Source organism: Salmo salar, chromosome ssa09 (assembly GCF_905237065.1).
Source record: "Salmo salar chromosome ssa09, Ssal_v3.1, whole genome shotgun sequence".
NCBI classification, from domain to species: domain Eukaryota; kingdom Metazoa; phylum Chordata; class Actinopteri; order Salmoniformes; family Salmonidae; genus Salmo; species Salmo salar.
In genome coordinates this window covers 296,400-318,848 of record NC_059450.1, presented here as the reverse complement: position 1 = coordinate 318,848, position 22,449 = coordinate 296,400, and the positions used below count along the sequence as shown (strand labels likewise).

Below are 22,449 nucleotides of genomic sequence, written 5' to 3'. Positions count from 1 at the left end.
GCGTGATCCTGGACAATACCCTGTCGTTCTCCACTAACATCAAGGCGGTGACCCGATCCTGTAGGTTCATGCTCTACAACATTCGCAGAGTACGACCCTGCCTCACACAGGAAGCGGCGCAGGTCCTAATCCAGGCACTTGTCATCTCCCGTCTGGATTACTGCAACTCGCTGTTGGCTGGGCTCCCTGCCTGTGCCATTAAACCCCTACAACTCATCCAGAACGCCGCAGCCCGTCTGGTGTTCAACCTTCCCAAGTTCTCTCACGTCAGCCCGCTCCTCCGCTCTCTCCACTGGCTTCCAGTTGATGCTCGCATCCGCTACAAGACCATGGTGATTGCCTACGGAGCTGTGAAGGGAACGGCACCTCCATACCTTCAGGCTCTGATCAGGCCCTACACCCAAACAAGGGCACTGCGTTCATCCACCACTGGCCTGCTGGCCCCCCTACCTCTGAGGAAGCACAGTTCCCGCTCAGCCCAGTCAAAACTGTTCGCTGCTCTGACACCCCAATGGTGGAACAAGCTCCCTCACGACACCAGGACAGCGGAGTCAATCACCACCTTCCGGAGACACCTGAAACCCCACCTCTTTAAGGAATACCTAGGATAGGATAAAGTAATCCTTCTACCCCCCCCCCTTAAAAGATTTAGATGCACTATTGTAAAGTGGTTGTTCCACTGGATATCATAAGGTGAATGCACCAATTTGTAAGTCGCTCTGGATAAGAGCGTCTCCTAAATGACTTAAATGTAAATGTAAATATTCAACCCCTTTGTTGTGGCAAGCCTAAAGAAGTCCAGGAGTAAACATTTGCTTAACAAATCATATAAGTTGCATGGACTCACTGTGTGCAATAATAGTGTTTAACATGTTATTTTTATGACTACCTCATCTCTGTACCCCACATGTACAATTATCTGTAAGTTCCCTCAGTTGATCTGTCACGTCCTGACCAGTAAAAGGGGTTATTTGTCATTGTAGTTTGGTCAGGGCGTGGCAGGGGGTGTTTGTTTTGTGTGATTATTATTATCTGACCCCGCTGGTCATCTATGAACATTTGAACATCTTCGCCATGTTCTGTTATAACCTCCACCCGGCACAGCCCGAAGAGGACTGGCCACCCCTCATAGCTTGCTTCCTCTCTAGGTTTCTTCCTAGGTTCCGGCCTTTCTAGGGAGTTTTTCCTAGCCACCCTGCTTCTACACCTGCACTGTTTGGGGTTTTAGGCTGGGTTTCTGTACATCACTTTGTGACATCAGCTGATGTAAGAAGGGCTTTATGAATAAATCTGAATTTGATTGATAGACATTAGCAGCAGCGTATGTGGTGAGTGTGAATATGAGTGTGTATGAGTATATGGCGTCAGTATGTATGTCTGCGCATGCTATGTGTGTGATGGCAAATGTAGTGTATGTGTGTTGGGATGTCAGTGTAAGTATGTGTGAGTGTGTGGGTAGAGTCCAGTGTGTGTGCATAGAGTCGAGTAACTTAAAACCTTCCACCTTCTCCATTGCTGTCCCGTCAATGTATATTTGGGGTGCAAGTCAAGACAGGTACTACGTAGTCATATTGGATGATAAATAACCTAGCTATGGCAGCTATTTGTCAACTATAGCGTGAGTTGGCCTGGTTGGTTGCCCTCTCTCGTTTCGTCCTCCTTCTTCCCTGCTTCCCTTGCCACTCGCTCACTGACAGTAGCCTACACACACACACACACGATGCAGTGCCCCTGCTAGAGCGGCACCGCTCTCTACCTCATTTCCCTCACTCTTTATCAGATTTGGTTAATTAAGTAGCTTAAAAATAGCCTTTTCTACTGCTTCCCTCACTCTGATCTGACCAGGTCTATAAGGAATGGGTCTAGTTGTGTCCGGATCCACTTAGAACAGATCTCTATTTTATAAAGATGAATTTTTGCACAAAATAGATTGCATCATGAGGTAGAAAAATGTTGATATATTGAAGCTACATCTCCAGACATCAGTCAGGAAATTAAAGCTTGGTCACAAATGGGTCTTCCAAATGGACAATGACCCCAAGCATACTTACAAAGTTGTGGCAAAATGGCTTAAGGACAACAAGGTCAAGGTATTGGAGTGGCCATCACAAAGCCCTGACCTCAATCCTATAGAAAATTTGTGGGCAGAACTGAAAAAGCGTGTGCGAGTAACGAGGCCTACAAACCTGACCCAGTTACACCAGCTCTGTCAGGAGGAATGGGCCAAAATTCACCCAACCTATTGTGGGAAGCTTGTGGAAGGCTACAAACGTTTGACCCAAGTTAAACAATTTGAAGGCAATGCTACCGAATACTAATTGAGTGTATGTAAACTTCTGACCCACTGGGTATGTGATGAAATAAATAAAAGCTGAAATAAATCTCTATTATTCTGACATTTCACATTCTTTAAATAAAGTGGTGATCCTAATTGACCTAACACAGGGACTTTTTACTAGGATTAAATGTCAGGAATTGTGAAAAACTGAGTTTAAATGTATTTGGCTTCGGTGTATGTAAACTTCTGACTTCAACTGTAACTGAGTACCACTCCATATTTTCAAGCATACTGGTGGCTGCATCATGTTATGGATATGCTTGTAATCGTTAAGGACTGGGACATTTTTCAGAATAAAAAAAACGGAATAAAGCTAAGCACAGGTGAAAACCTGGTTCAGTCTGCTTTCCACCAATGGGAAATTAATTTACCTTTCAGCAGGACAATAACCTAAAATACAAGGCCAAATATACACTGGAGCTGCTTACCAAGAAGACAGAGTTGCTTACCAATGTTCCTGAGTGTCCGAGTTACAGTTTTGACTTAAATCTACGGCAAGACCTTAAAATGGTTGTTTAGCAATGATCAACAACCAATTTGATAGCTTGAAGAATTTTAAAAAGAATAAAGGGCAAATGTTGCACAATGCAGGTGTGGAAAGCTCACAGCTGTAATCGCTGCCAAACGTGCTTCTACAAAGTACTGACTCACAGGTGTGAGTACTTATGTAAATGAGATATTTCTGTATTTAATTTGCAAATGCTTCTAAAAACACTTTCACTTTGTCATTATAGGGTATTGTGTGTAGATGAGTGAGAAACAAAATCAGTTTAACCCATTTTGAGTTCAGGCTGTAACAAAATGAGGAATAAGTCAAGGGGAACCAATACTTTCTGAAGGCACTGTATATGCAATGCATATTGTATATACTGTATGTACATGTGTCCCAGCACTTACAATAATGTATGGGAACAAGCAAAGTGAAAGTGTGTTTCATGTTTATCTTAACTTTGACACAGATGTTAAATCTTTCACCAAGCACTTATAAAAATCTATCTGCACAAACAAATATCAGTAACAATACAAGTGTAATAGAATCATATACTTTTTTTGAATGAAAAGTGTGAAATGTAAAATGCTAACCACATTAATAAAAAAATTAATTCACCCACCATCCGTTCCTTTTCTGGTTAGCATGGCATTAACAATGATTGGTAGTCATAAAACAAATAACATTAACACTTTTAATAGGTGTCACACAGAAAAAGGTCCCATTGTTTTATCTTCAAACCTACTTGTTCCTAGTGGCACATAGAATAGCGTTGCTGTTGGTAAGAGCTTCATAATATTTGCAGTTGTCTGACTTCTGCACATTGTGATTCCTTTTGGCGTTTCCTTCCTGGAGATTAGTGCATTTAATATGTTAAATTTCCTACATCAAAACACACTACATGACCAAAAGTATGTGGACACCTACTCGAACATCTCATTCCAATATCATAGGCATTAATATGGAGTTGGTCCCCCCTTTGCTGCTATAACAGCCTCCACTCTTCTGGGAAGGATTTCCACTAGATGTTGGAATATTGCTGTGGGGACTTGCTTCCATTCAGCCACAAAAGCATTAGTGAGGTCGGCACTGATGTAGGGCGATTAGGCCTGGCTCGCAGTCGGCGTTCCAATTCATCCCAAAGGTGTTCGATGGGGTTGAGGTCAGGGCTCTGTGCAGGGCAGTCAAGTTCTTCCACACCGTCCTTGCTTTGCGCACGGGGCATTGTTATGTTGAAACAGGAAAGGGCCTTCCCCAAACTGTTGCCACAAAGTTGGAAGCACAGAATCATCTAGAATGTCATTGTATGCTCGGTGTGTTAAGATTTCCCTTCACTGGAACTAAGGGGCCGAGCCCGAACTATGAAAAATAGCCCCAGACCATTATTCCTCATCCACAAAACTTTACAGTTGGCACTATGCATTCGGGCAGGTAGCATTCTGCTGGCATCCGCTAAAGCCAGATCTGTCCGTTGGACTGCCAGATGGTGAAGCTTGATTCATCACGCCAGAGAATGTATTTCCTCTGCTCCAGAGTCCAATGGCGGCGAGCTTTACACCACTCCAGCCGACGCTTGGCATTGCACATGGTGATCTTAGGCTTGTGTGTGGCTGCTCGGCCATGGAAAACCATTTCATGAAGCTCCCAAAGAACAGTTCTAGTGCTGACGTTGCTTCCAGAGGCAGTTTGGGACTCGGACAGACGATTTTTACACACTACGCGCTTCAGAGAGGTCCCGTTCTGTGAGCTTGTGTGGCCTACCACTTCACAGCAACAGCACTTACAGTTGACAGGGGCAGCTCTAGCAGGGCAGAAATGTTATACACCGGTCAGCAACGGGTGTGGCTGAAAGAGCGGGATTGTCATTTCTGAAGAGGTGTCCACATACTTTTGTATATATAGTGTACATCTGGATGTACAAACCTACAACCTGCATATTCAAGATTATTTTAATATTAGTATACATTTTTTCTACTTTAGAAATATCCCTAATTCCTTAAATAATCGAACTTCCACTAGAGTAATGATAATTTGCTTTTGCCCCAATCAAATCACTTAATTACAATATTATACATATGATACAGAGCAGTAAATGCTCAATAGATAAAAGGTTAATAACTTATCCACCTGATAGCAGTCAGAGTTCCTCTTGCACCCCTAAAATGTAAAGCCATCTTCCTCTAATAAACTAATTTAAGTGCAAACATTTCTCAAAAGATTATGATTGCAGCATCCAGCTTTATAGATTAAGACCGAGGATGTGCATCAAGGCCACCCTCAAACCTCTCCGTATTTTGTTCTGTTCTAGTAGTTACAAAACTAATTAAAATCAGTGCAAAGCTCTCAAAAAGGGGACAGTCTACACTGAACAAAAATATAGATAGATAAAATTTGACTGAATTAGTTCATAAAGGAAATCAGTCAATTGAAAGAAATTATTTTATGCCCTAATCTATGGATAACATGACTGGCAATACAGATGTGCATCTGATGGTCACAGATATCTTTTTTTAGTTTAGGGGCGTGGATCCGAAAACCAGTCAGTACTGGTGTGACCACCATTTGCTTCTCCTTCACATAGTTGATCAGGCTGTTGAATGTTGTCCCACTCCTCATCAATGGCTGTGGGAAGTTGCTCGATATTGGCCTGAACTGGAACACGTCAGTCGTACACGACGATCCAGAGCACACGAAAATATACTCAATGGGTGACAAGTCTGGTATGGAAGAATTGCCATCGATGAAATGCAATTGTGTTCGTTGACCGTAGCTTATGCCTGCCAATACCCCCACCACGGGGCAAGCTGTGACATCAGCAAACCGCTCGCCCACACGACACCATACGTTTACCATCTGCCCACTACAGTTGAAACCAGGATTGATCCGTGAAGAGCACCGAGCTGTCTGTCTAAACTACTGGCACACAGCTCGGACACCCATGCATATGCCACAAGAGGTCTCTTCACAGTTCCCAAGTCCAGGACAGACTATGGGAGGCACACAGTACTAGAACCATGATCACATGGAACTCTATTCCACATTAAGTAACTGATGCAAGCAGTAAAATTTGATTTGAAAAAAGAGAAAAAAAAAGACAACCTTATGGAACAGCGGGGACTGTGAAGCAATACAAACATTGGCACAGACACATGCATACACACTGCAAGATAACATAGTGTTGTGAAATCTGTGAATGTATTGTAATGTTTTTTAAATTGTATAAACTGCCATAATTTTGCTGGACCCAGGAAGAGCAGCTGCTGCTTTGGCAGCAGCTAATGGGGATCCATAATAAATACTTCTCCAGTGGCCATCGAAAGTGAGCATTTTCCCACTGAAGTCGGTTACGACACCGAACTGCAATCAAGACCCTGGTGAGGACAACAAGCACGCAAATTAGCTTCCCTGAGACAGTTTCTGACAGTTTGTGCAGAAATTCTTTGGTTGTGCAAACCCACAGTTTCATCAGCAATCCGGGACGATCAGACGATCCCGCCGGTGAAGAAGCTGGATGTGGAGGTGCTGGGCTGGTGTGGTTAGACATGGTCTGCGGTTCTGAGGCTGGTTGGAGGCACTGCCAAATTCTTTAATATGTCGTCGGAGGCGGCTAATGGTAGAGAAATTAACATTCAATTATTTTGCAACAGCTCTGGTGGACATTCCTGCAGTCAGCATGCCAATTGTACAGTACCTAAAAACTTGAGACATCTGTGGCATTGTGTGACAAAACTTCACATTTAAAGTGGCCTTTTATTGTCCCCAGCACATGGTGCACCTGTGTAAAGATCATGCGGTTTAATCAGATTCTTGATATTTCACACCTGTCAGGTGGATAGATTATCTTGGCAAAGAGAAAATGCTCACCAACAGGGATGTAAACAAATTTATGCACAACATTAGAGAAATAAGCCTTTTGTGCACAAGGAACATTTTGTGTTTATCTTTTATTTCAGCTCATGAAACCAACACTTTACATGTTGCGTTTATATTTTTGTTCAGTAAATTAAAAATACTTTGGATGAAAGCAAATCCTTACATACCCACATTCTTGGACTTAAAGGGATAGTTTACACTAATTTCATTTTGGTGAATCTTTTTCCTTACCTTGAATGCGGTCTGAGCCTGGACTGACTGCAAAAACCACACCTATGATGACCGAGACCACCTTCTGAACAGAAGACAAGCCACACCAAAAGATGTGATAGTGTGTAGGTAGGTCAAGAACATAGTTTGACTTTAGCAACTGTAGTACCCTTTGACAATGCACATATTCCAAATAATAAAGGCTAATGTAGATGAAGGACATGATTTTGGTGTGCAACTTTTAGACAATGGATGGTGGGCACTATGGAACACCACTGTTTTTGTGTAATTCATATAGACTTTAGCCTGTGACAGCTTGTGGCAGTCACTCCTGGCCCATGGACAACTTGCAAGGTAAGAAACAGGAATGATAAAAGTTGTTGGGTGAACTATCCTTTTAAACACAAGCATAATATGAATGGTTTCATCAAACTAAGCCAAGCTCGAAGTCCAGAAAAACAGCCTAACGTATATGAGCGAGAGAAGACAAGTAATAAAAAAATATTTTAGAAAATTCCAGAAAAGGACAGAGCCACTGTCCAAAACTGCACCACACCCTTTCCATTTCTGTATTTGAATACTTCCACCATCTAGGCCATGTGTATGATAACCAAAAATAAAATAAAACTTGCAGTGCTTTGCGGGGTGAAAAGCAGCACCAGGCTCTGGTGACAATACAGCTCTGTGAAGCAGGTTTCTTAGCAGCATAAATAATACTATACTACAGTTCCACTGGGAGAGCTGTCTTGGTTTTGGGATGACAAACCCTGGAAAGAAAAAGGAGATTTGCATTGGGGAAAGTTCACAAAGCATCAAATTCAGCACACCCATCTTCCTGCCTTCAAAATGGCCAGTGCACAGCAGTTAGCTAGTGGATGATGCAGTGAATGTAATGCATTAACATATAACGCTGTTTGGCAAATAAAGAGGTCCTCTCATAAAGAATCTGATAGTGTTGTGGGTGAGCGTACAGATGACCTGCTTGTTTATGCTGCGGTGCCTTGTGGAGCCGATGCACACAAACACTCAATTGGGATCAATGTCTTCTTTCCACTGATAAGGAGGGCTACCTAAGTGCACTTACTTATCCACCAGGTGACTTGATTGTACTTGACATATGAGATTCTTACCATTATTGATTTCTTTGAAAATGTATTGGCTTTGCATGGGGTGGCAGATGAACACAAACTACTCCCCTACTGATTTACTTGGACAGTGAAGCTAGAACGTTTAATTTGGCTCTATACTCTAGCATTTTGGATTTGAGATCAAATGTTTTATATGAGGCAACAGTACAGCATGTCACATTTTATTTGAGGGTATTTTCAGATTCGCTTTTACCATTTAGAAATGAATGCACTTCATGTATCCAGTCCACCCATTTTAAGGTGTAATAAGTATTAAGACAAATTCACTTAAATTTAGTCAAGTTTAGTATTTGGTGCCATATTCCTAGAACACAGTGACTACATCAAGCTTGAATTAAAAAAAAAGTATTGGATGCATTTGCAGTTTGTTTTGGTTGTGTTTCGGATTATGTTGAAATGAATGGTAAATAATTGAGTGTCATTTTGGAGTCACTTATTGTAAATAAGAATAGAATATGTTCTGAACACTTCTACATTTGGGGCTTCCGAGTGGCGCAGTGGTCTAAGGCACTGCATCTCAGTGCTAGAGGCATTACTACTGACCCTGGTTCGATTCCAGGCTGTATCACAACCGGCCGTGATTGGGAGTCCCATAGGGCGGCACATAATTGGCCCTGCATCGTCCGGGGTTAGGGTTTGGCCGGGGTAGACCGTCATTGTAAATAAGAATTTGTTCTCAACCGACCTGCCTAGTTAAATAAAGGTTAAATAAAAATACATTAATGTGGATGCTAAAATGATTACAGACAATCATGAATGAATCGTGAATAATGATGAGTGATTAAGTTAGATGCAACGATCATGCCCCAAAAACACGCTCACCTCTCACCATTACCAATAACAGGAGAGGTTAGCATTTTTGGGGGGGTATGACATTTATGCCTCCAACTTTCTCACTCATCATTATTTGCAATATATTCATGATTATCCACATTAAATGTAGAAGTGTTCAGAAACCTATTCTTATTTACAATAAAACTGACAAAATGACTACACATTATTTACCATTAATTTCTATTAGGCAAACAAAATCCAAAACAAACTACAAATGCATCCAACAAGTTTGTAGAGTCACAAGCTTGATGGAGTCATTGAGTGCTAGAAATGTGTGACCAACTCCTATACTTTTGACTAATTTTAATACACTAAGTGAATAGGTCCAAATACTTGACACCTTAAAAGTTGGGTGACTAGATATAGATAGATAGATATATATATATATATATGCTTTAATTTCTAAACGGTAAAATAGAAATGTATGAAAACACCCTCTAATAAAAGGTGACATTCTGTACTGTAACTTCATATAAAACATTTTATCTCAAATCCAAAATGCTGAGGATAGAGCCAAATTAAATGTTTTAGATTCACTGTCCAAATAAATACGTAGGGAAGTGTACATACAGACAGTTTGAGATGTAACATACTGCAAGTGCAAGAGATTCCCATACTCATCTACAGTAGGTAATGTTGTACACATCACAATGCTGTCTAAAATGTCCACAATAAAACTAACGTTTCTAAATGGATCCTTGCATTGCCCAAACAACAATTTTTTTTAGACTATAAAGAAATGCACAGGAATTTAGCAGAACTCCATTTCTATTCAAAAAGAACTTACCACTTTGCCAGGCCTTGCCCATGTGCAAATAAATCCCTCCTGACAAGCTGTCACTATACAGTCTTCAAGAAATATTAAGACAGTCAGTCTCTCATGTGCTATTTTTTTACAGATGAGGGGCTCTAGTAAGGGTATGTCTTCCATGCGGGGACAGAGCAGCGTCCCCAGTGTCTTTGCAGGGTCTGTTTTGGTTTTGGTGAGCATGTTGAGCTTGTCACTGCTCTTGCTGCTAATGTGGCCCATGCTGTGGTTCCGTTTGTGGTCCTTCTCGTGGTGCCGCTCTTTGCGATCGTGAATGGAGAGGGTGGCGAACTTGCTTACGCCTGTGGCGATGGTGTTGTCCATGACGCTACTCTTGCTGTTGGCGGTCGTAGCTGCAGAGTGCGGTAAGCTGTTGGAGCGTGGCAGGGGAGTAGGGAGGGGGTTACCAGGGGTGTTGGTGCCGTTAGTGCTAGGGTTATTACTCACTATGCCACCACCTACCCCGCCTCTCACAGCCACGTCCCCTCCCGCCGGGGGGCTGGTAGCATTCATCACATTGGTGTGCGTTCTTGTCCGGGAAAGTGGGAGGTGGGGGAAAAGGATATCTTCTGTGAGGTCCCACAAGCAGAGTTGAGTGTCCTGGCCCACTGAGCCAAACCTGTATGTGACCTGTACCGGCCGACTGTCCGTGGAGTTGCGCTTAGAAAGTCGGGATTGCGAGCTGTTGGCCCGGTCGCGACCGAAGTGGATCTGGTCCTGGAAGTCCTCGTCACTGCCGCTGAACTCCATAGGGTCCGCATCCTCCACACTGGTTGTGTAATGGTCAAACGCCACCACGCTCACCCACGACTTGTGTCCGTGACCGCGTGCAATAACCCGGCAGTCCACAAACGACCACACGGTCACCAGATCATCCTCGCCCCCCGTGACAATGTACTTTCCGTCTGGACTCCAGCACACGCACAGCAGACCCCCAAAGTAGCTTTTCATGGTCCCGTGCAGCTCCACCGCATCAAAGTTGAAGACCCGAAGGAAGCCGTCCTGGCTCACGCACACCAGGAACTTTCCATCGGGTGAGAAGGAAAACTCGTTAAGCGCTCCCTCACCCACCGTCCATTTGAGCAAGGGGTTGCGCGTGGACTTGCTCTTACAAGTGTGCACTGAGTAGTTCTCGCCCTGTTTGAGCAACTGGTAGTGAGGCGCCGTGGTGCCACACGTGTGCTCCACATTGTACAAGTACATGTTTCCACTGGAATGAGCGACTAGGAACAGACTCTCCGAGCCTGGCACCCATTTTACACAAGTTACTCTGGATTTGTCTATTAGTCTCTGGGGAAAGCGGTTTGGGATAGAAAGTGAGGAGGGAGAGAAGGCACAAATGTTACATTTCAATTGTAAGCAACAATGGCATTCATTGAGTTATATGTCAAAAACATAACATTTGAGGCTAGTTCCCAAATTTAATTTCCATCTCTACTTCAAATTCAATCACAGCTTTAAAAAAATATTTTTTTTTTTTTTTACTTTCCGTCCCGACTTACTTCCTCATTGAAGAGCTTGCTGGTCTCCTTCTTGATTGGGTCGATGAGCTGCACTTGGCCTGCCGAGAAGCCCACCAGCAGGGAGACGCGCTCCGCTGTGGCCGTGAGGTGGTTGAAGTCGTGACACGTGGGCTGTGTTCCTTTGTATATCCTCTTGTCGATAGGTTTGCTTAGGTCAGCAGCCTGAAAGATAAGCATACAAGAAAAGTGAGTTAATTTTAAAAAAGGGGGCTATCCCTAAGTTTTCACCTAAAATGACATACCAAATCTAAATGCCTGTAGCAAGGATATGCATAATCTTGGTACCATTTGAAAGGAAACACTTTGAAGTTTGTGGAAATGTGAATTGAATGTAGGATATAACACAATAGATCTGGTAGAAGAAAAAAAATAAAAATAAGAAGCATTTTTCTACCACCATCTCTGAAATGCAAGAGAAAGGTCCCAGTTCTAGCCATCACTCTGGTTGTAATTCCGATAGTGTCCACAAGATGGCAGAATATCGTCAAATCTGTATACTTGGACTTTGATTTAGCTTTTCCAGTATTAGTAGACATATAAGTTCAACATTTGCAAAACAACCAGTTTTCATAACTTCATAACTCTGAATATCCTTATAATTTATGTCCAAAAGGACAAGGCATGCTGTCGCACAATGTTAGCAGATACATTTTACGACAGATACAGGGTTTCCGGATACTCCCATAAAGCCCAACTCATTGGCTATCTAGCTAGCTTTGTTTGACACCGATTGGTGCTTATTTGACAAAGTTAGAGTCGTTCAAGTGAAGACCGCCCGCGTCATCGGCGTGCCATGAAGGCGTCGCTCTCTGACCAAATATGGTGTCATTAGGAGATACTACACCACTAATGATATAGTGAAGTCTGGTTACGTTCTAGGATCTCTGAGGAATACTTACGAATGTGATTTGACTGGTTGAAACGTTTAGAGTTAGGAATCTGTGAAAATCTTTCTTTGCAAATTGAACGAGTGGAAATACAAAATCGATCGTGCATGCTATATGGACCTTTTTAGGATATGAAAAAGGATTTTATCTAAGAAAATGACACTTCATGTTATCTCTGGGACCCTTTGGATGATAAATCAGAGCAAGATTTCAGAATATAAGTACACATTTCAACTTCAGAGGTGAATTTATCAAACCTATCGTGGTGAAAAAAGTGTTTTGTTGTTAAGAGCTCTCCTCAAACAATAGCATGGCATTTTTCACAGTAATAGCTACTGTAAATTGGACAGTGCAATTATATTAACAAGAATTTAAGCTTTCAGCCGATATGACACTTATGTGTACCGACATTTGTTGTTTCTCTAAAATATGCGATCGTGACAAGGCGCTGCATGATTTACAACTGCCCCGTTGCGCCGATCCCTAAGAAGTTTGTATATCCTCTTGGCAATAGGTTTGCTCAGGTCAGCAGCCTGAAAGATAAGCATACAAGAAAAGTAAGTTAAGATTGGAGCAGTAACCTTTTCAATGTTGCATGTTTTCGGCTCTTGACCAAAGCGTCAACGATCGCATGCAAAAGCAATGAAAGACATGAGTAGTGCACTCATAAAGCCACCAAATTCTTTGAACATAACAGCAAACAAAAGCTTTTTTCAAATGGCTACTGGGTCTATTACACGGTCTTTGAAGTTGATAGGTTTTTATGAGAATTACAGTATAATCAAGTGTTAAAATCAGAGGGCATCACAGACTGATATTAGGCCTACATGACAATGAACAGTGTCTCAGGGGGATTGCTGCTGTTGATTGTTATGAACAAGAGTTATATCCAGAAGCCCTGCAGGAAAAGTGAACTCAAAAATAGGGTTACAGTAACAAGACTTACAATCAGATAATTTTGAAGCATCCAAACACCAATAATTTTTTTGTCATATTGAGACAATCAGACCAGGGCATGCAACTCTAGCATCTTAGGTTTGTGTTTTATTCTAAATGCCCCATGGGCACAGTTAATTGACAAGCACTACAACAGTCACACTGGTTAATGGTTCACTCCATCGGCAGAGTGGAAAGATTCGTAGTGGTTAGAAGGCCATTTCTCGTGTAACATGTCTCCAGTCTGCTCAGCTGTTGTGGCATAGGCCTATTCCAACCATAGGCATACAGTATATCTTAGCTGGTTAATGTCAGAAAAGTTAGTTATGCACCTGTAGGGTGTGCGTGAATAATGTAGATGTTTAGATCTGTTTACACACTTGAAAGAAATAAATGACTACAGATTTGTTTTGCTGTGCCACACTGAGGAAATAAGGATCAAGCACCTGTAGCCCTGCATTATCAACCTGTCATGTCCACAACTACAGAGTGACTCACTCACTAAGATGCCTCTCTCTGAAAGAACTCTAGGAAGCACTTCCTACTTGACCATTAGTGTAACCACACTGACAGAGTCAATGCAAAACCTTGCCAAGTAGCTTAACTCCATGAGTCAAAAGTTTTTAAATGACCTGCCGACTCGTTATTCGTTGATACTTAAAAAATGTAAAAAGTCGGTGGTTGTATTTGACTAACATTTTATTAAAAAGTATGGATTTCAGCAAACAAATAAAGGCACGCAACAGAGGGAAAACATAGGTACACGTAAGGGTTTAAGGATTAATGTTTTTAAAGTATAGCGACACGAATGAGTCGGGGTTCATTTAAAAAGCTCTTAATCAACGCTTAATTTCGTGGAGAAACTGAGGTAACAACGCAAAACCTTGCACTGGAAATTCAGAGGTAAACTTGGTTTTATATTCACACATTTGGACTAGAGGTCGACCGATTATGATTTTTCAACGCCGATACCGATTATTGGACGACCAAAAAAAGCCGACACCATTTAATCGGACGAGTTTCTTATTTATTTATTTATTTGTTATAATGACAATTACAACAATACTGAATTAACTTAATATAATACATCAATAAAATCAATTTAGCATCAAATAAATAATGACATGTTCAATTTGGTTTAAATAATGCAAAAACAAAGTGTTGGAGAAGAAAGTAAAAGTGCAATATGTGCCATGTAAAAAAAGCTAACGTTTAAGTTCCTTGCTCAGAACATGAGAACATTTGAAATCTGGTGGTTCCTTTTAACATGAGTCTTCAATATTCCCAGGTAAGAAGTTTTAGGTTGTAGTTATAGGAATTATAGGACTATTTCTCTCTATACCATTTGTATTGCATATACCACTGACTATTGGATGTTCTTATAGGCACTTTAGTATTTCCAGTGTAACAGTATAGCTTCCGTCCCTCTCCTCGCCCCAGGAACACATCGACAACAGCCACCCTCAAAGCATCGTTACCCATCGCTCCACAAAAGCCGCAGCCCTTGCAGAGCAAGGGAAACAACTACTTCAAGGTCTCAGAGCGAGTGACGTCACTGATTGAAACGCTATTAGCGCGCACCCCGCTAACTAGCTAGGCATTTCACATCGGTTACACCAGCCTAATCTCGGGAGTTGATAGGCTTGAAGTCATAAACTACTCAATGCTTGAAGCACAGCGAAGAGCTGCTGGCAAACGCACGAAAGTGCTGTTTGAATGAATGCTTACGAGCCTGCTGCTGCCTACCACCACTCAGTCAGACTGCGCTATCAAATCATAGACTTAATTATAACATAATAACACACAGAAATACGAGCCTTAGGTCATTAATATGGTCGAATCCGGAAACTATCATCTCGAAAACAAAACGTTAATCCTTTCAGTGAAATACGGAACCGTTCCGTATTTCACCTAACGGGTGGCATCCATAAGTCTAAATATTCCTGTTACATTGCACAACCTTCAATGTTATGTCATAATTATGTAAAATTCTGGAAAATAAATTTGCAACGAGCCAGGCGGCCCAAACTGTTGCATATACCCTGACTATGCGTGCAATGAACGCAAGAGAAGTGACCCAATTTCCCTAGTTTAATATTGCCTGCTAACCTGGATTTCTTTTAACTAAATATGCAGGTTTAAAAAAATAATAATACTTCTGTGTATTGATTTTAAGAAAGGCATTGATGTTTATGGTTAGGTACATTCGTGCAACGATTGTGCTTTTTTCGCAAATGCGCTTTTGTTAAATCATCCCCCGTTTGGCGAAGTTGGCTGTCTTTGTTAGGAAGAAATAGTCTTCACACAGTTCGCAACGAGCCAGGCGGCCCAAACTGCTGCATATACCCTGACTCTGTTGCACAGAACGCAAGAGAAGTGGCACAATTTCCCTAGTTAAAATAAATTAATGTTAGCAGGCAATATTAAACTTCATTGGGATAGGGAGCAGCAGTGGGAAGTTTGGATGAAAAGCGTGCCCTGAGTAAATTGCCTGTTACTCAGGCCCAGAAGCTAGGATATTCATATAATTGGTAGATTTGGTTTGAAAACACTCAGTTTCAAAAACTGTTAAAATAATGTCTGTGAGTATAACAGAACTCATATGGTAGGCGAAAACCTGAGAAAAATCCAACCAGGAAGTGGGAATTTTGAGGTTTGTATTTTAAGTGAATGCCTATCCAGTGTCTGTGGGGTCAGTGGCCGTGAAGCACGCCGTTCATTCTCTTTCCTTTCTAATGAAAACGGTATTGTCCGGTTGAAATATTGAATATTTATGATAAAACGATTCTAAGGATTGATTATAAACATCGTTTGACATGTTTCTACGAACTTTAATGTAACTTTTTTGACTTTTCGTCTGGATTTTGGGAGCGCGTTTTGTGCCTTTGGATTACTGAACTAAACCCGCGAACAAAACGGAGGTATTTGGACATAAAGAGGGACTTTATTGAACAAAATAAACATTTATTGTGTAACATGGAGTCCTGGGAGTACCACCAGATGAAGATCAAAGGTAAGTGATAAATTTAATCGCTATTTCTGACTTTTGTGAGTCCTCTCCTTGGCTGGAAAATGTGAACGGTTTTCTGTGGCTAGGAACGGTCCAAACATAATCGCATGGTGTGCTTTCGCCGTTATGAAATCGGACACCGTGGTTGGATTAACAAGAAGTTTATCTTTAAAATGGTGTATAATACTTGTATGTTTGAGGAATTTTAATTATGAGATTTCTGTTGTTTGAATTTGGCGCCCTGCAATTTCACTGGCTGTTGGCGAGGTAGCGTCCCACAAATCCCAGAGAGGTTAACTAAATATGCAGGTTTAAAAATATATACTTGTGTATTGATTTTAAGAAAGGCGTTGTTTATGGTTAGGTACACATTGGTGCAACGACAGTGCTTTTTTCGCGAATGCGCTTGTTAAATCACACGTTTGGCAAAGTAGGCTATGATTCAATGATAAATTAACAGGCACCGCATCGATTATATGCAACGCAGGACAAGCTAGATAAACTAGTAATATCATCAGCCATGTGTAGTTAACTAATGATTATGTTAAGATTGATTGTTTTTTATAAGAGACATTTAATGCTAGCTAGCACCTTACCTTGGCTCCTTGCTGCACTTGCATAACAGGTAGTCAGCCTGCCACGCAGTCTCCTCGTGGAGTGCGATGTAATCGGCCATGATCGGTGTCCAAAATTGCCGATTGTTATGAAAACTTGAAATCACCCCTAATTAAAATCGGCCATTCCGATTAGTCGGTCGACCTCTAGTTCGGACATTCAACAGACATTCGCTAAAAGCCATTTAAAATGGTAAAAATCAATAACTAATTAATAGTCACAGAAACATTAAAATAGATATGGTTTATTCTATAAATGTTTAGCATACTTTTAAAACCTCTGTTTTGAATTTTAAAAAATCCATGGAAATACATAACATCTATAAAATGCAATTTAAAACTGCAGAAATCAATAACTAATTCACTGTTTGTCACAGAAACATCAAACTAGGTATGATTTATTCTGTAATGTCTAGCATACTTTTACAACCTTTGCTTTGAGGAAACATTACAGTTTTGACTCGATAGAGGGCATGTAGTCCATCTAGAGGTTGTGTGGTCAAAGTTCTAACGAGTCTGTTATACCCTATTAGAAGGGGCATGGCATAAAATTCTGCATCTTCAGTCATATTAAATTAGATTACAGGAAAGAACTATGGGATGAAGGGGTCAGGCCTGACTAACAGAAGATAGGTGGATGGATCAAGAAGACCAAGACAGCCGATAGGATCAACATGGACATTCCACAGTGGAGATAAGGAAAACTAAGAGTGAACCATAACATACACCACAGTTCAAAAGTTTGGGGTCACTTAGAAATGTCTTTGTTTTTGAAAGAAAAACACGTTTTTTGTCCATTAAAATAACATCAAATTGAACAGAAATACAGTGTAGACATTGTTAATGTTGTAAATGTCTATTGTAGCTGGAAAAAGCAGACTTTAAAAAAATATGAATATCTACATAGGCGTACAGAGGCCCATTTATCAGCAACCATCACTCCTGTGTTCCAATGGCACGTTGTGTTAGCTAATCCAAGCTAATCCAAGGCTAATTGATCATTAGAAAACCTTTTGTAATTGTGTTAGCATAGCTGAAAACTGTTGTTCTAATTAAAGAAGCAATAAAACTGGCCTTCTTTAGACTAGTTGAGTATCTGTAGCATCAGCATTTGTGGTTTCGATTACAGGCTCAAAATGGCCAGAAACAAAGAACCTTCTTCTGAAACTCGTCAGTCTATTCTTGTTCTGAGAAATGAAGGCTATTCCATGTGAGAAATTTCCAAGAAACTGAAGATCTCGTACAACGCTGTGTTCAACGCTCCCTTTACAGAACACAACAAAATTCAGAACAAGAATAGACTGATGAGTGGTATGTGGTCAGTCATATAACATCCTTATATACATGTGAATTTGCAAGTTATTGTGCAAATTAATTCTCAACAATACCTTGTTGACTCCATCATTGTTGTGAAAGGAGTTATTTAGTGTAGGTAACTTTACACCTCAATACTTTGCGTAGCCTAGTTAGCTCGCCTAGGTCACAACAGAAGCTGAGCATCCGTGCACTGTAGCTACGTCATCACCCAAGCAATTAAATTGAAGTACAGTGGAGGTCACATTTTGATTTCACGAGCATGCATTAATTGCCAATATTGGGATTCTAGTCAAATGTCCAGCATGGTCCGTAGATAGCTGTTACCGGTTAACTGACTGTCAGATTAGAGTTAGTCTGCTGGCTAGCTCGCGGTGCATAACGTTACCACAACACAATTTACTTAGACTGGTTGTGCTAGCTAGGACACAGTAACGTTACTGTGCATTAGTCATAGACCAGGCAAACTGGACAACACTGGCCTGTTGTCATCAGTCAAGACATACAAATTATAAATAAGACTGTTAGCATAATGTTTAGCTACCTTTCTAACGCCTTTGTAGATGTAGAAGTACAGCTCCCGGCCCACATTGAAACAGATTCGGTCGCCGTTGCCAGACTGGTCATTGACGTTGACAAATGAAACTTTGACAGGGTTCGAACCCTGGGAATTGAAAGGCACCCTGTTGGGGCGACTATATTCGGAATGAGTGAGGAGTTTATAGACGCCTTCCCGTGTAGTGAACTGAGTTTTAATTTCGTTAATCTCCTTCCCTCCTCCCTCCGCCGCCATCTTTGAATTACATTCATCCTTCCTCGAGCCCGGATTTTACACACGTGCGCATGCAGTTCATAGGTAAAAGTAGTGTCGACTCGCGCAAGTAGACCTATTCGAATATAGGACAGGAGTAGAAGAAACCACCTCAAAAACGTGTTCTAACACTGGCAGCCCACATATTTCTCACCTTGGTAAAATACGCATTCTTCTTCGGTGGAGTTTAACGGCGGTTGGTATCCAATATGTTGTATTATCGCCCTAACTGAACTATAGTATACATCCATTACACTTTGTGATACATGTGAAAAGTGGAAAAGGGAAAATAAAAATGAAATACATTTTGAATTACCCTACCAACTAACCCTACACTCATTAAAACCCACCACCTTATTCTACTACTTTAACCCTATCTAATTCTACCCCTGGTCAGCAACCTGCGAGGACGGGGCCCTACCACTCAACACACCCACTCTTCTGAAGTTAAATCGCGTACCCCCAAATACTTCTCTGCAGCTGCCACCACATCTATTTTTTGTGATTTACGTTCCATCTCTAAGGCACAGTTGATAACCATTGCTATGAACACTAAGAAACCAACCTTAATGAAACATATACACTACATGACTAAAAGTATGTGGACACCTGCTCGTTGAACATCTTGTTCCAAAATCATGGGCTTTAATATGGAGGTGGTCCACCCTTTGCTACTATAAAAGCGTCAAATCTTCTGGGAAGGCTTCCGGTGATGACATCCCCAGGGGTCTGTGCTGATTGTACGGAGATTGTGACAGCAGGTTAAATGGCATCCCTTGAGAAGGCAAGAATAAGACATATGTCAGGAGAAGTCCAGTATTATCATAAGGAGATGTATACTTGGAACACGGAGGAGGATTGGAGGGAAAAAGAGAGGCAGAGGAGGTTTAAGAGAGAAAGAGGGTGAGCTTGAGTCGGTTAAAAATTGCAACAAAAAGGGGGATGGTTTGTTAAAGAAGAATGGTAGAAAATGTAAGCAGAGTGAGCTGAAGAGGATAAATGGAAGTGAATGAGGTCGAAGTATCTGAGGTGGTAGGTGTGGTGAAGTTCTGAGTCCAAGGCTTGCACCGAGGGTCAGGATAAAGATGAGTCTGTGACAGTAGGAGTGAAGCTTTTTGAAAAAGTGGACCCTTGCCTTTTGGCTGATCCATTTGTGGTTTCAGGGTGGGGAAAACAGAGTTGGGTGCTGTGGAATCAGTGAGGGTAACCAGAAGTGGTTTTGTGAAAATTGTTTGTTTCTGCTGGTCAGAGGGAGAAGGCGCGCCGCGTTAAACGAATGGGGGCAAGAAATGTGAATTGTTTTGCTCTCAAGAAAAGGGTGCCATTGAAAGGAGTGATTACTAGGGTAGCAGTAAATGTAAACGTTGACCAACTGAAGGGGAAGATCCCCGGGGTTTGTGATGCTCATTGTTTGGTGCGACGCAGACAGGGTGGCGTGAGTGGTGAAACAGAAATCATTGTCTGTTCTTTTGAGTTTTCATGTTGAGTCTTTGCCCAACAAAGTGATGTTAGGATATATAAGTTATCCTGTACGAGCTTTTGTGCCGAATACATTATGTTGTTACAGGTGTCAAGCTTATGGGCATGTGGCAGCAGTGTGTAGAAGGGAGATTCCTAGGTGTGAGAAGTGTGCAGAAGGGCATGAGACAAAGGAATGTGTAGCATTGGGGAAAGTAGTGGTATGTGTTAATTGTAGGGGTGCCCATGGGGCTGGGGGATCAGAAATGTACCGTGCGAGAGAGGCAAGTTGAGGTTTCCAGGGTTACAGTAGTGTAGAAATTGTCACATGCTGAGGCAGTGAAGAAAGTAGAGGAAGATGGGTCAAGGGGGAGGGATCCTGAGAGGATTGGTGTGAGTAGATCTGTACCAGTACAGAAGGATAGGCCAACAAGTGATATGTTTCAGTAAGATTCGATTTTTAGCATTTATAATAATGGTTATCAACTGTAATGGAGGTTGTGGTGGCAGCTGCAGAAAGGTATTTGGGTGTGTGAGACTTGACATCAGAAGAGTTACAGGGTGTGTTAAGTGGTGGTGTCCCCTCCTTCCAGGTTATTTGCTTGAACAAATAAATATTCTACCATCTAACACTATACTAACACATTTTTTTAAATAATACAAAAATAACACCACCATACTCCACTATTTGAATCTATTTAGTCCCATCTCAGGCCAAGTATAAGGGAGTTGTACTCCAGTCTAGTAGGTGGCGGTAATGCCACATTTATTGGATGTCAACCACCAAGGAAGGCTTTTCACTAGATGTTGAAACAGTTTTTGCTTCACATTATGGGGTATTGCATGTAGAATGATGGGTGGGAAATAAACAATTTAATACATTTTAGAATAAGGCTGTAACGTAACAAAATGTGGAAAAAGTCAAGGGGTCTGAATACATGCCGAATGCACTGTATGTCCTCTCAGACCATTGGTCTAGAGTAGGACTAGGTAGGGTTAAATAGTGGAAAGGGTGTTTTTTTAGAGGGCTAATAGGTGGTAGGGTAATTTTAATTTTCTCAAATTTTGTATTAATTAAATATGTTGGTAGGCTGTGAATGGCCTCACACACCAGTACAGTAGGTGTAGGTACCTAAAAGTTGGATGCGATCTGCCAACCAAATCCCAAAGAAGAGCTCTTCAGAGAAATCTCCTGACAGTCCCGTCCCGTTCAGGTGACTCATCAACTGGAAGTTCGGTCTTGCACGAGCAGAGACAGCACAAGTGTGCGGCCACAGGAAGAGGCAGTGCGTCACCAAAATAGAGACTGGGGATTCTCCTCCTGAGGCGAGTTGGGCTCTGTCTGTTGTGGCTATTCACATTTACAAGGATAACATCTCTCCGAGTCCAGTATGAACGCAAATATGCACTTTCAGTCTTTTCAACAGAATTTGAAGAACTTCATTCTTACCCATGTAAGGAATAGCATTCCATATTAATTTGTATTGCTGGTTTATATTTTGGTGCAGTGATATTTTGGGGGCTGAATAAATAATGCACTTGCGAGTTCTATTGTATGGTAGTTAAGGAATAAATATGTGGTAGAAGGATGTGCTTTACATTAATATACTGCTCAAAAAAATAAAGGGAACACTTAAACAACACATCCTAGATCTGAATGAAATAAATAATCTTATTAAATACTTTTTTCTTTACATAGTTGAATGTGCTGACAACAAAATCACACAAAAATAATCAATGGAAATCCAATTTATCAACCCATGGAGGTCTGGATTTGGAGTCACACTCAAAATTAAAGTGGAAAACCACACTACAGGCTGATCCAACTTTGATGTAATGTCCTTAAAACAAGTCAAAATTAGGCTCAGTAGTGTGTGTGGCCTCCACGTGTCTGTATGACCTCCCTACAACGCCTGGGCATGCTCCTGCTGAGGTGGCGGATGGTCTCCTGAGGGATCTCCTCCCAGACCTGTACTAAAGCATCCGCCAACTCCTGGACAGTCTGTGGTGCAACGTGGCGTTGGTGGATGGAGCGAGACATGATGTCCCAGATGTGCTCAATTGGATTCAGGTCTGGGGAACGGGCGGGCCAGTCCATAGCATCAATGCCTTCCTCTTGCAGGAACTGCTGACACACTCCAGCCACATGAGGTCTAGCATTGTCTTGCATTAGGAGGAACCCAGGGCCAACCGCA

At 41.6% G+C, this 22,449-nt stretch overlaps 1 protein-coding gene across 1 annotated transcript; it reads right to left on the bottom strand.

Moving 5' to 3' along the window:
- Positions 1-6,757: 6,757 nt before the first annotated feature.
- Positions 6,758-22,075, bottom strand: wdr20a (WD repeat domain 20a). The gene is made up of 4 exons (XM_014210067.2): positions 18,530-22,075; positions 11,204-11,386; positions 9,681-10,991; positions 6,758-7,678 (listed from the first exon to the last, which is right to left on the bottom strand). The coding sequence occupies exons 1-4, from the start codon at positions 18,776-18,778 to the stop codon at positions 7,628-7,630; spliced, it is 1,794 nt and encodes a 597-aa protein (XP_014065542.1). The 5' UTR covers positions 18,779-22,075; the 3' UTR covers positions 6,758-7,627.
- Between the last annotated feature and the right edge of the window lie 374 nt (positions 22,076-22,449).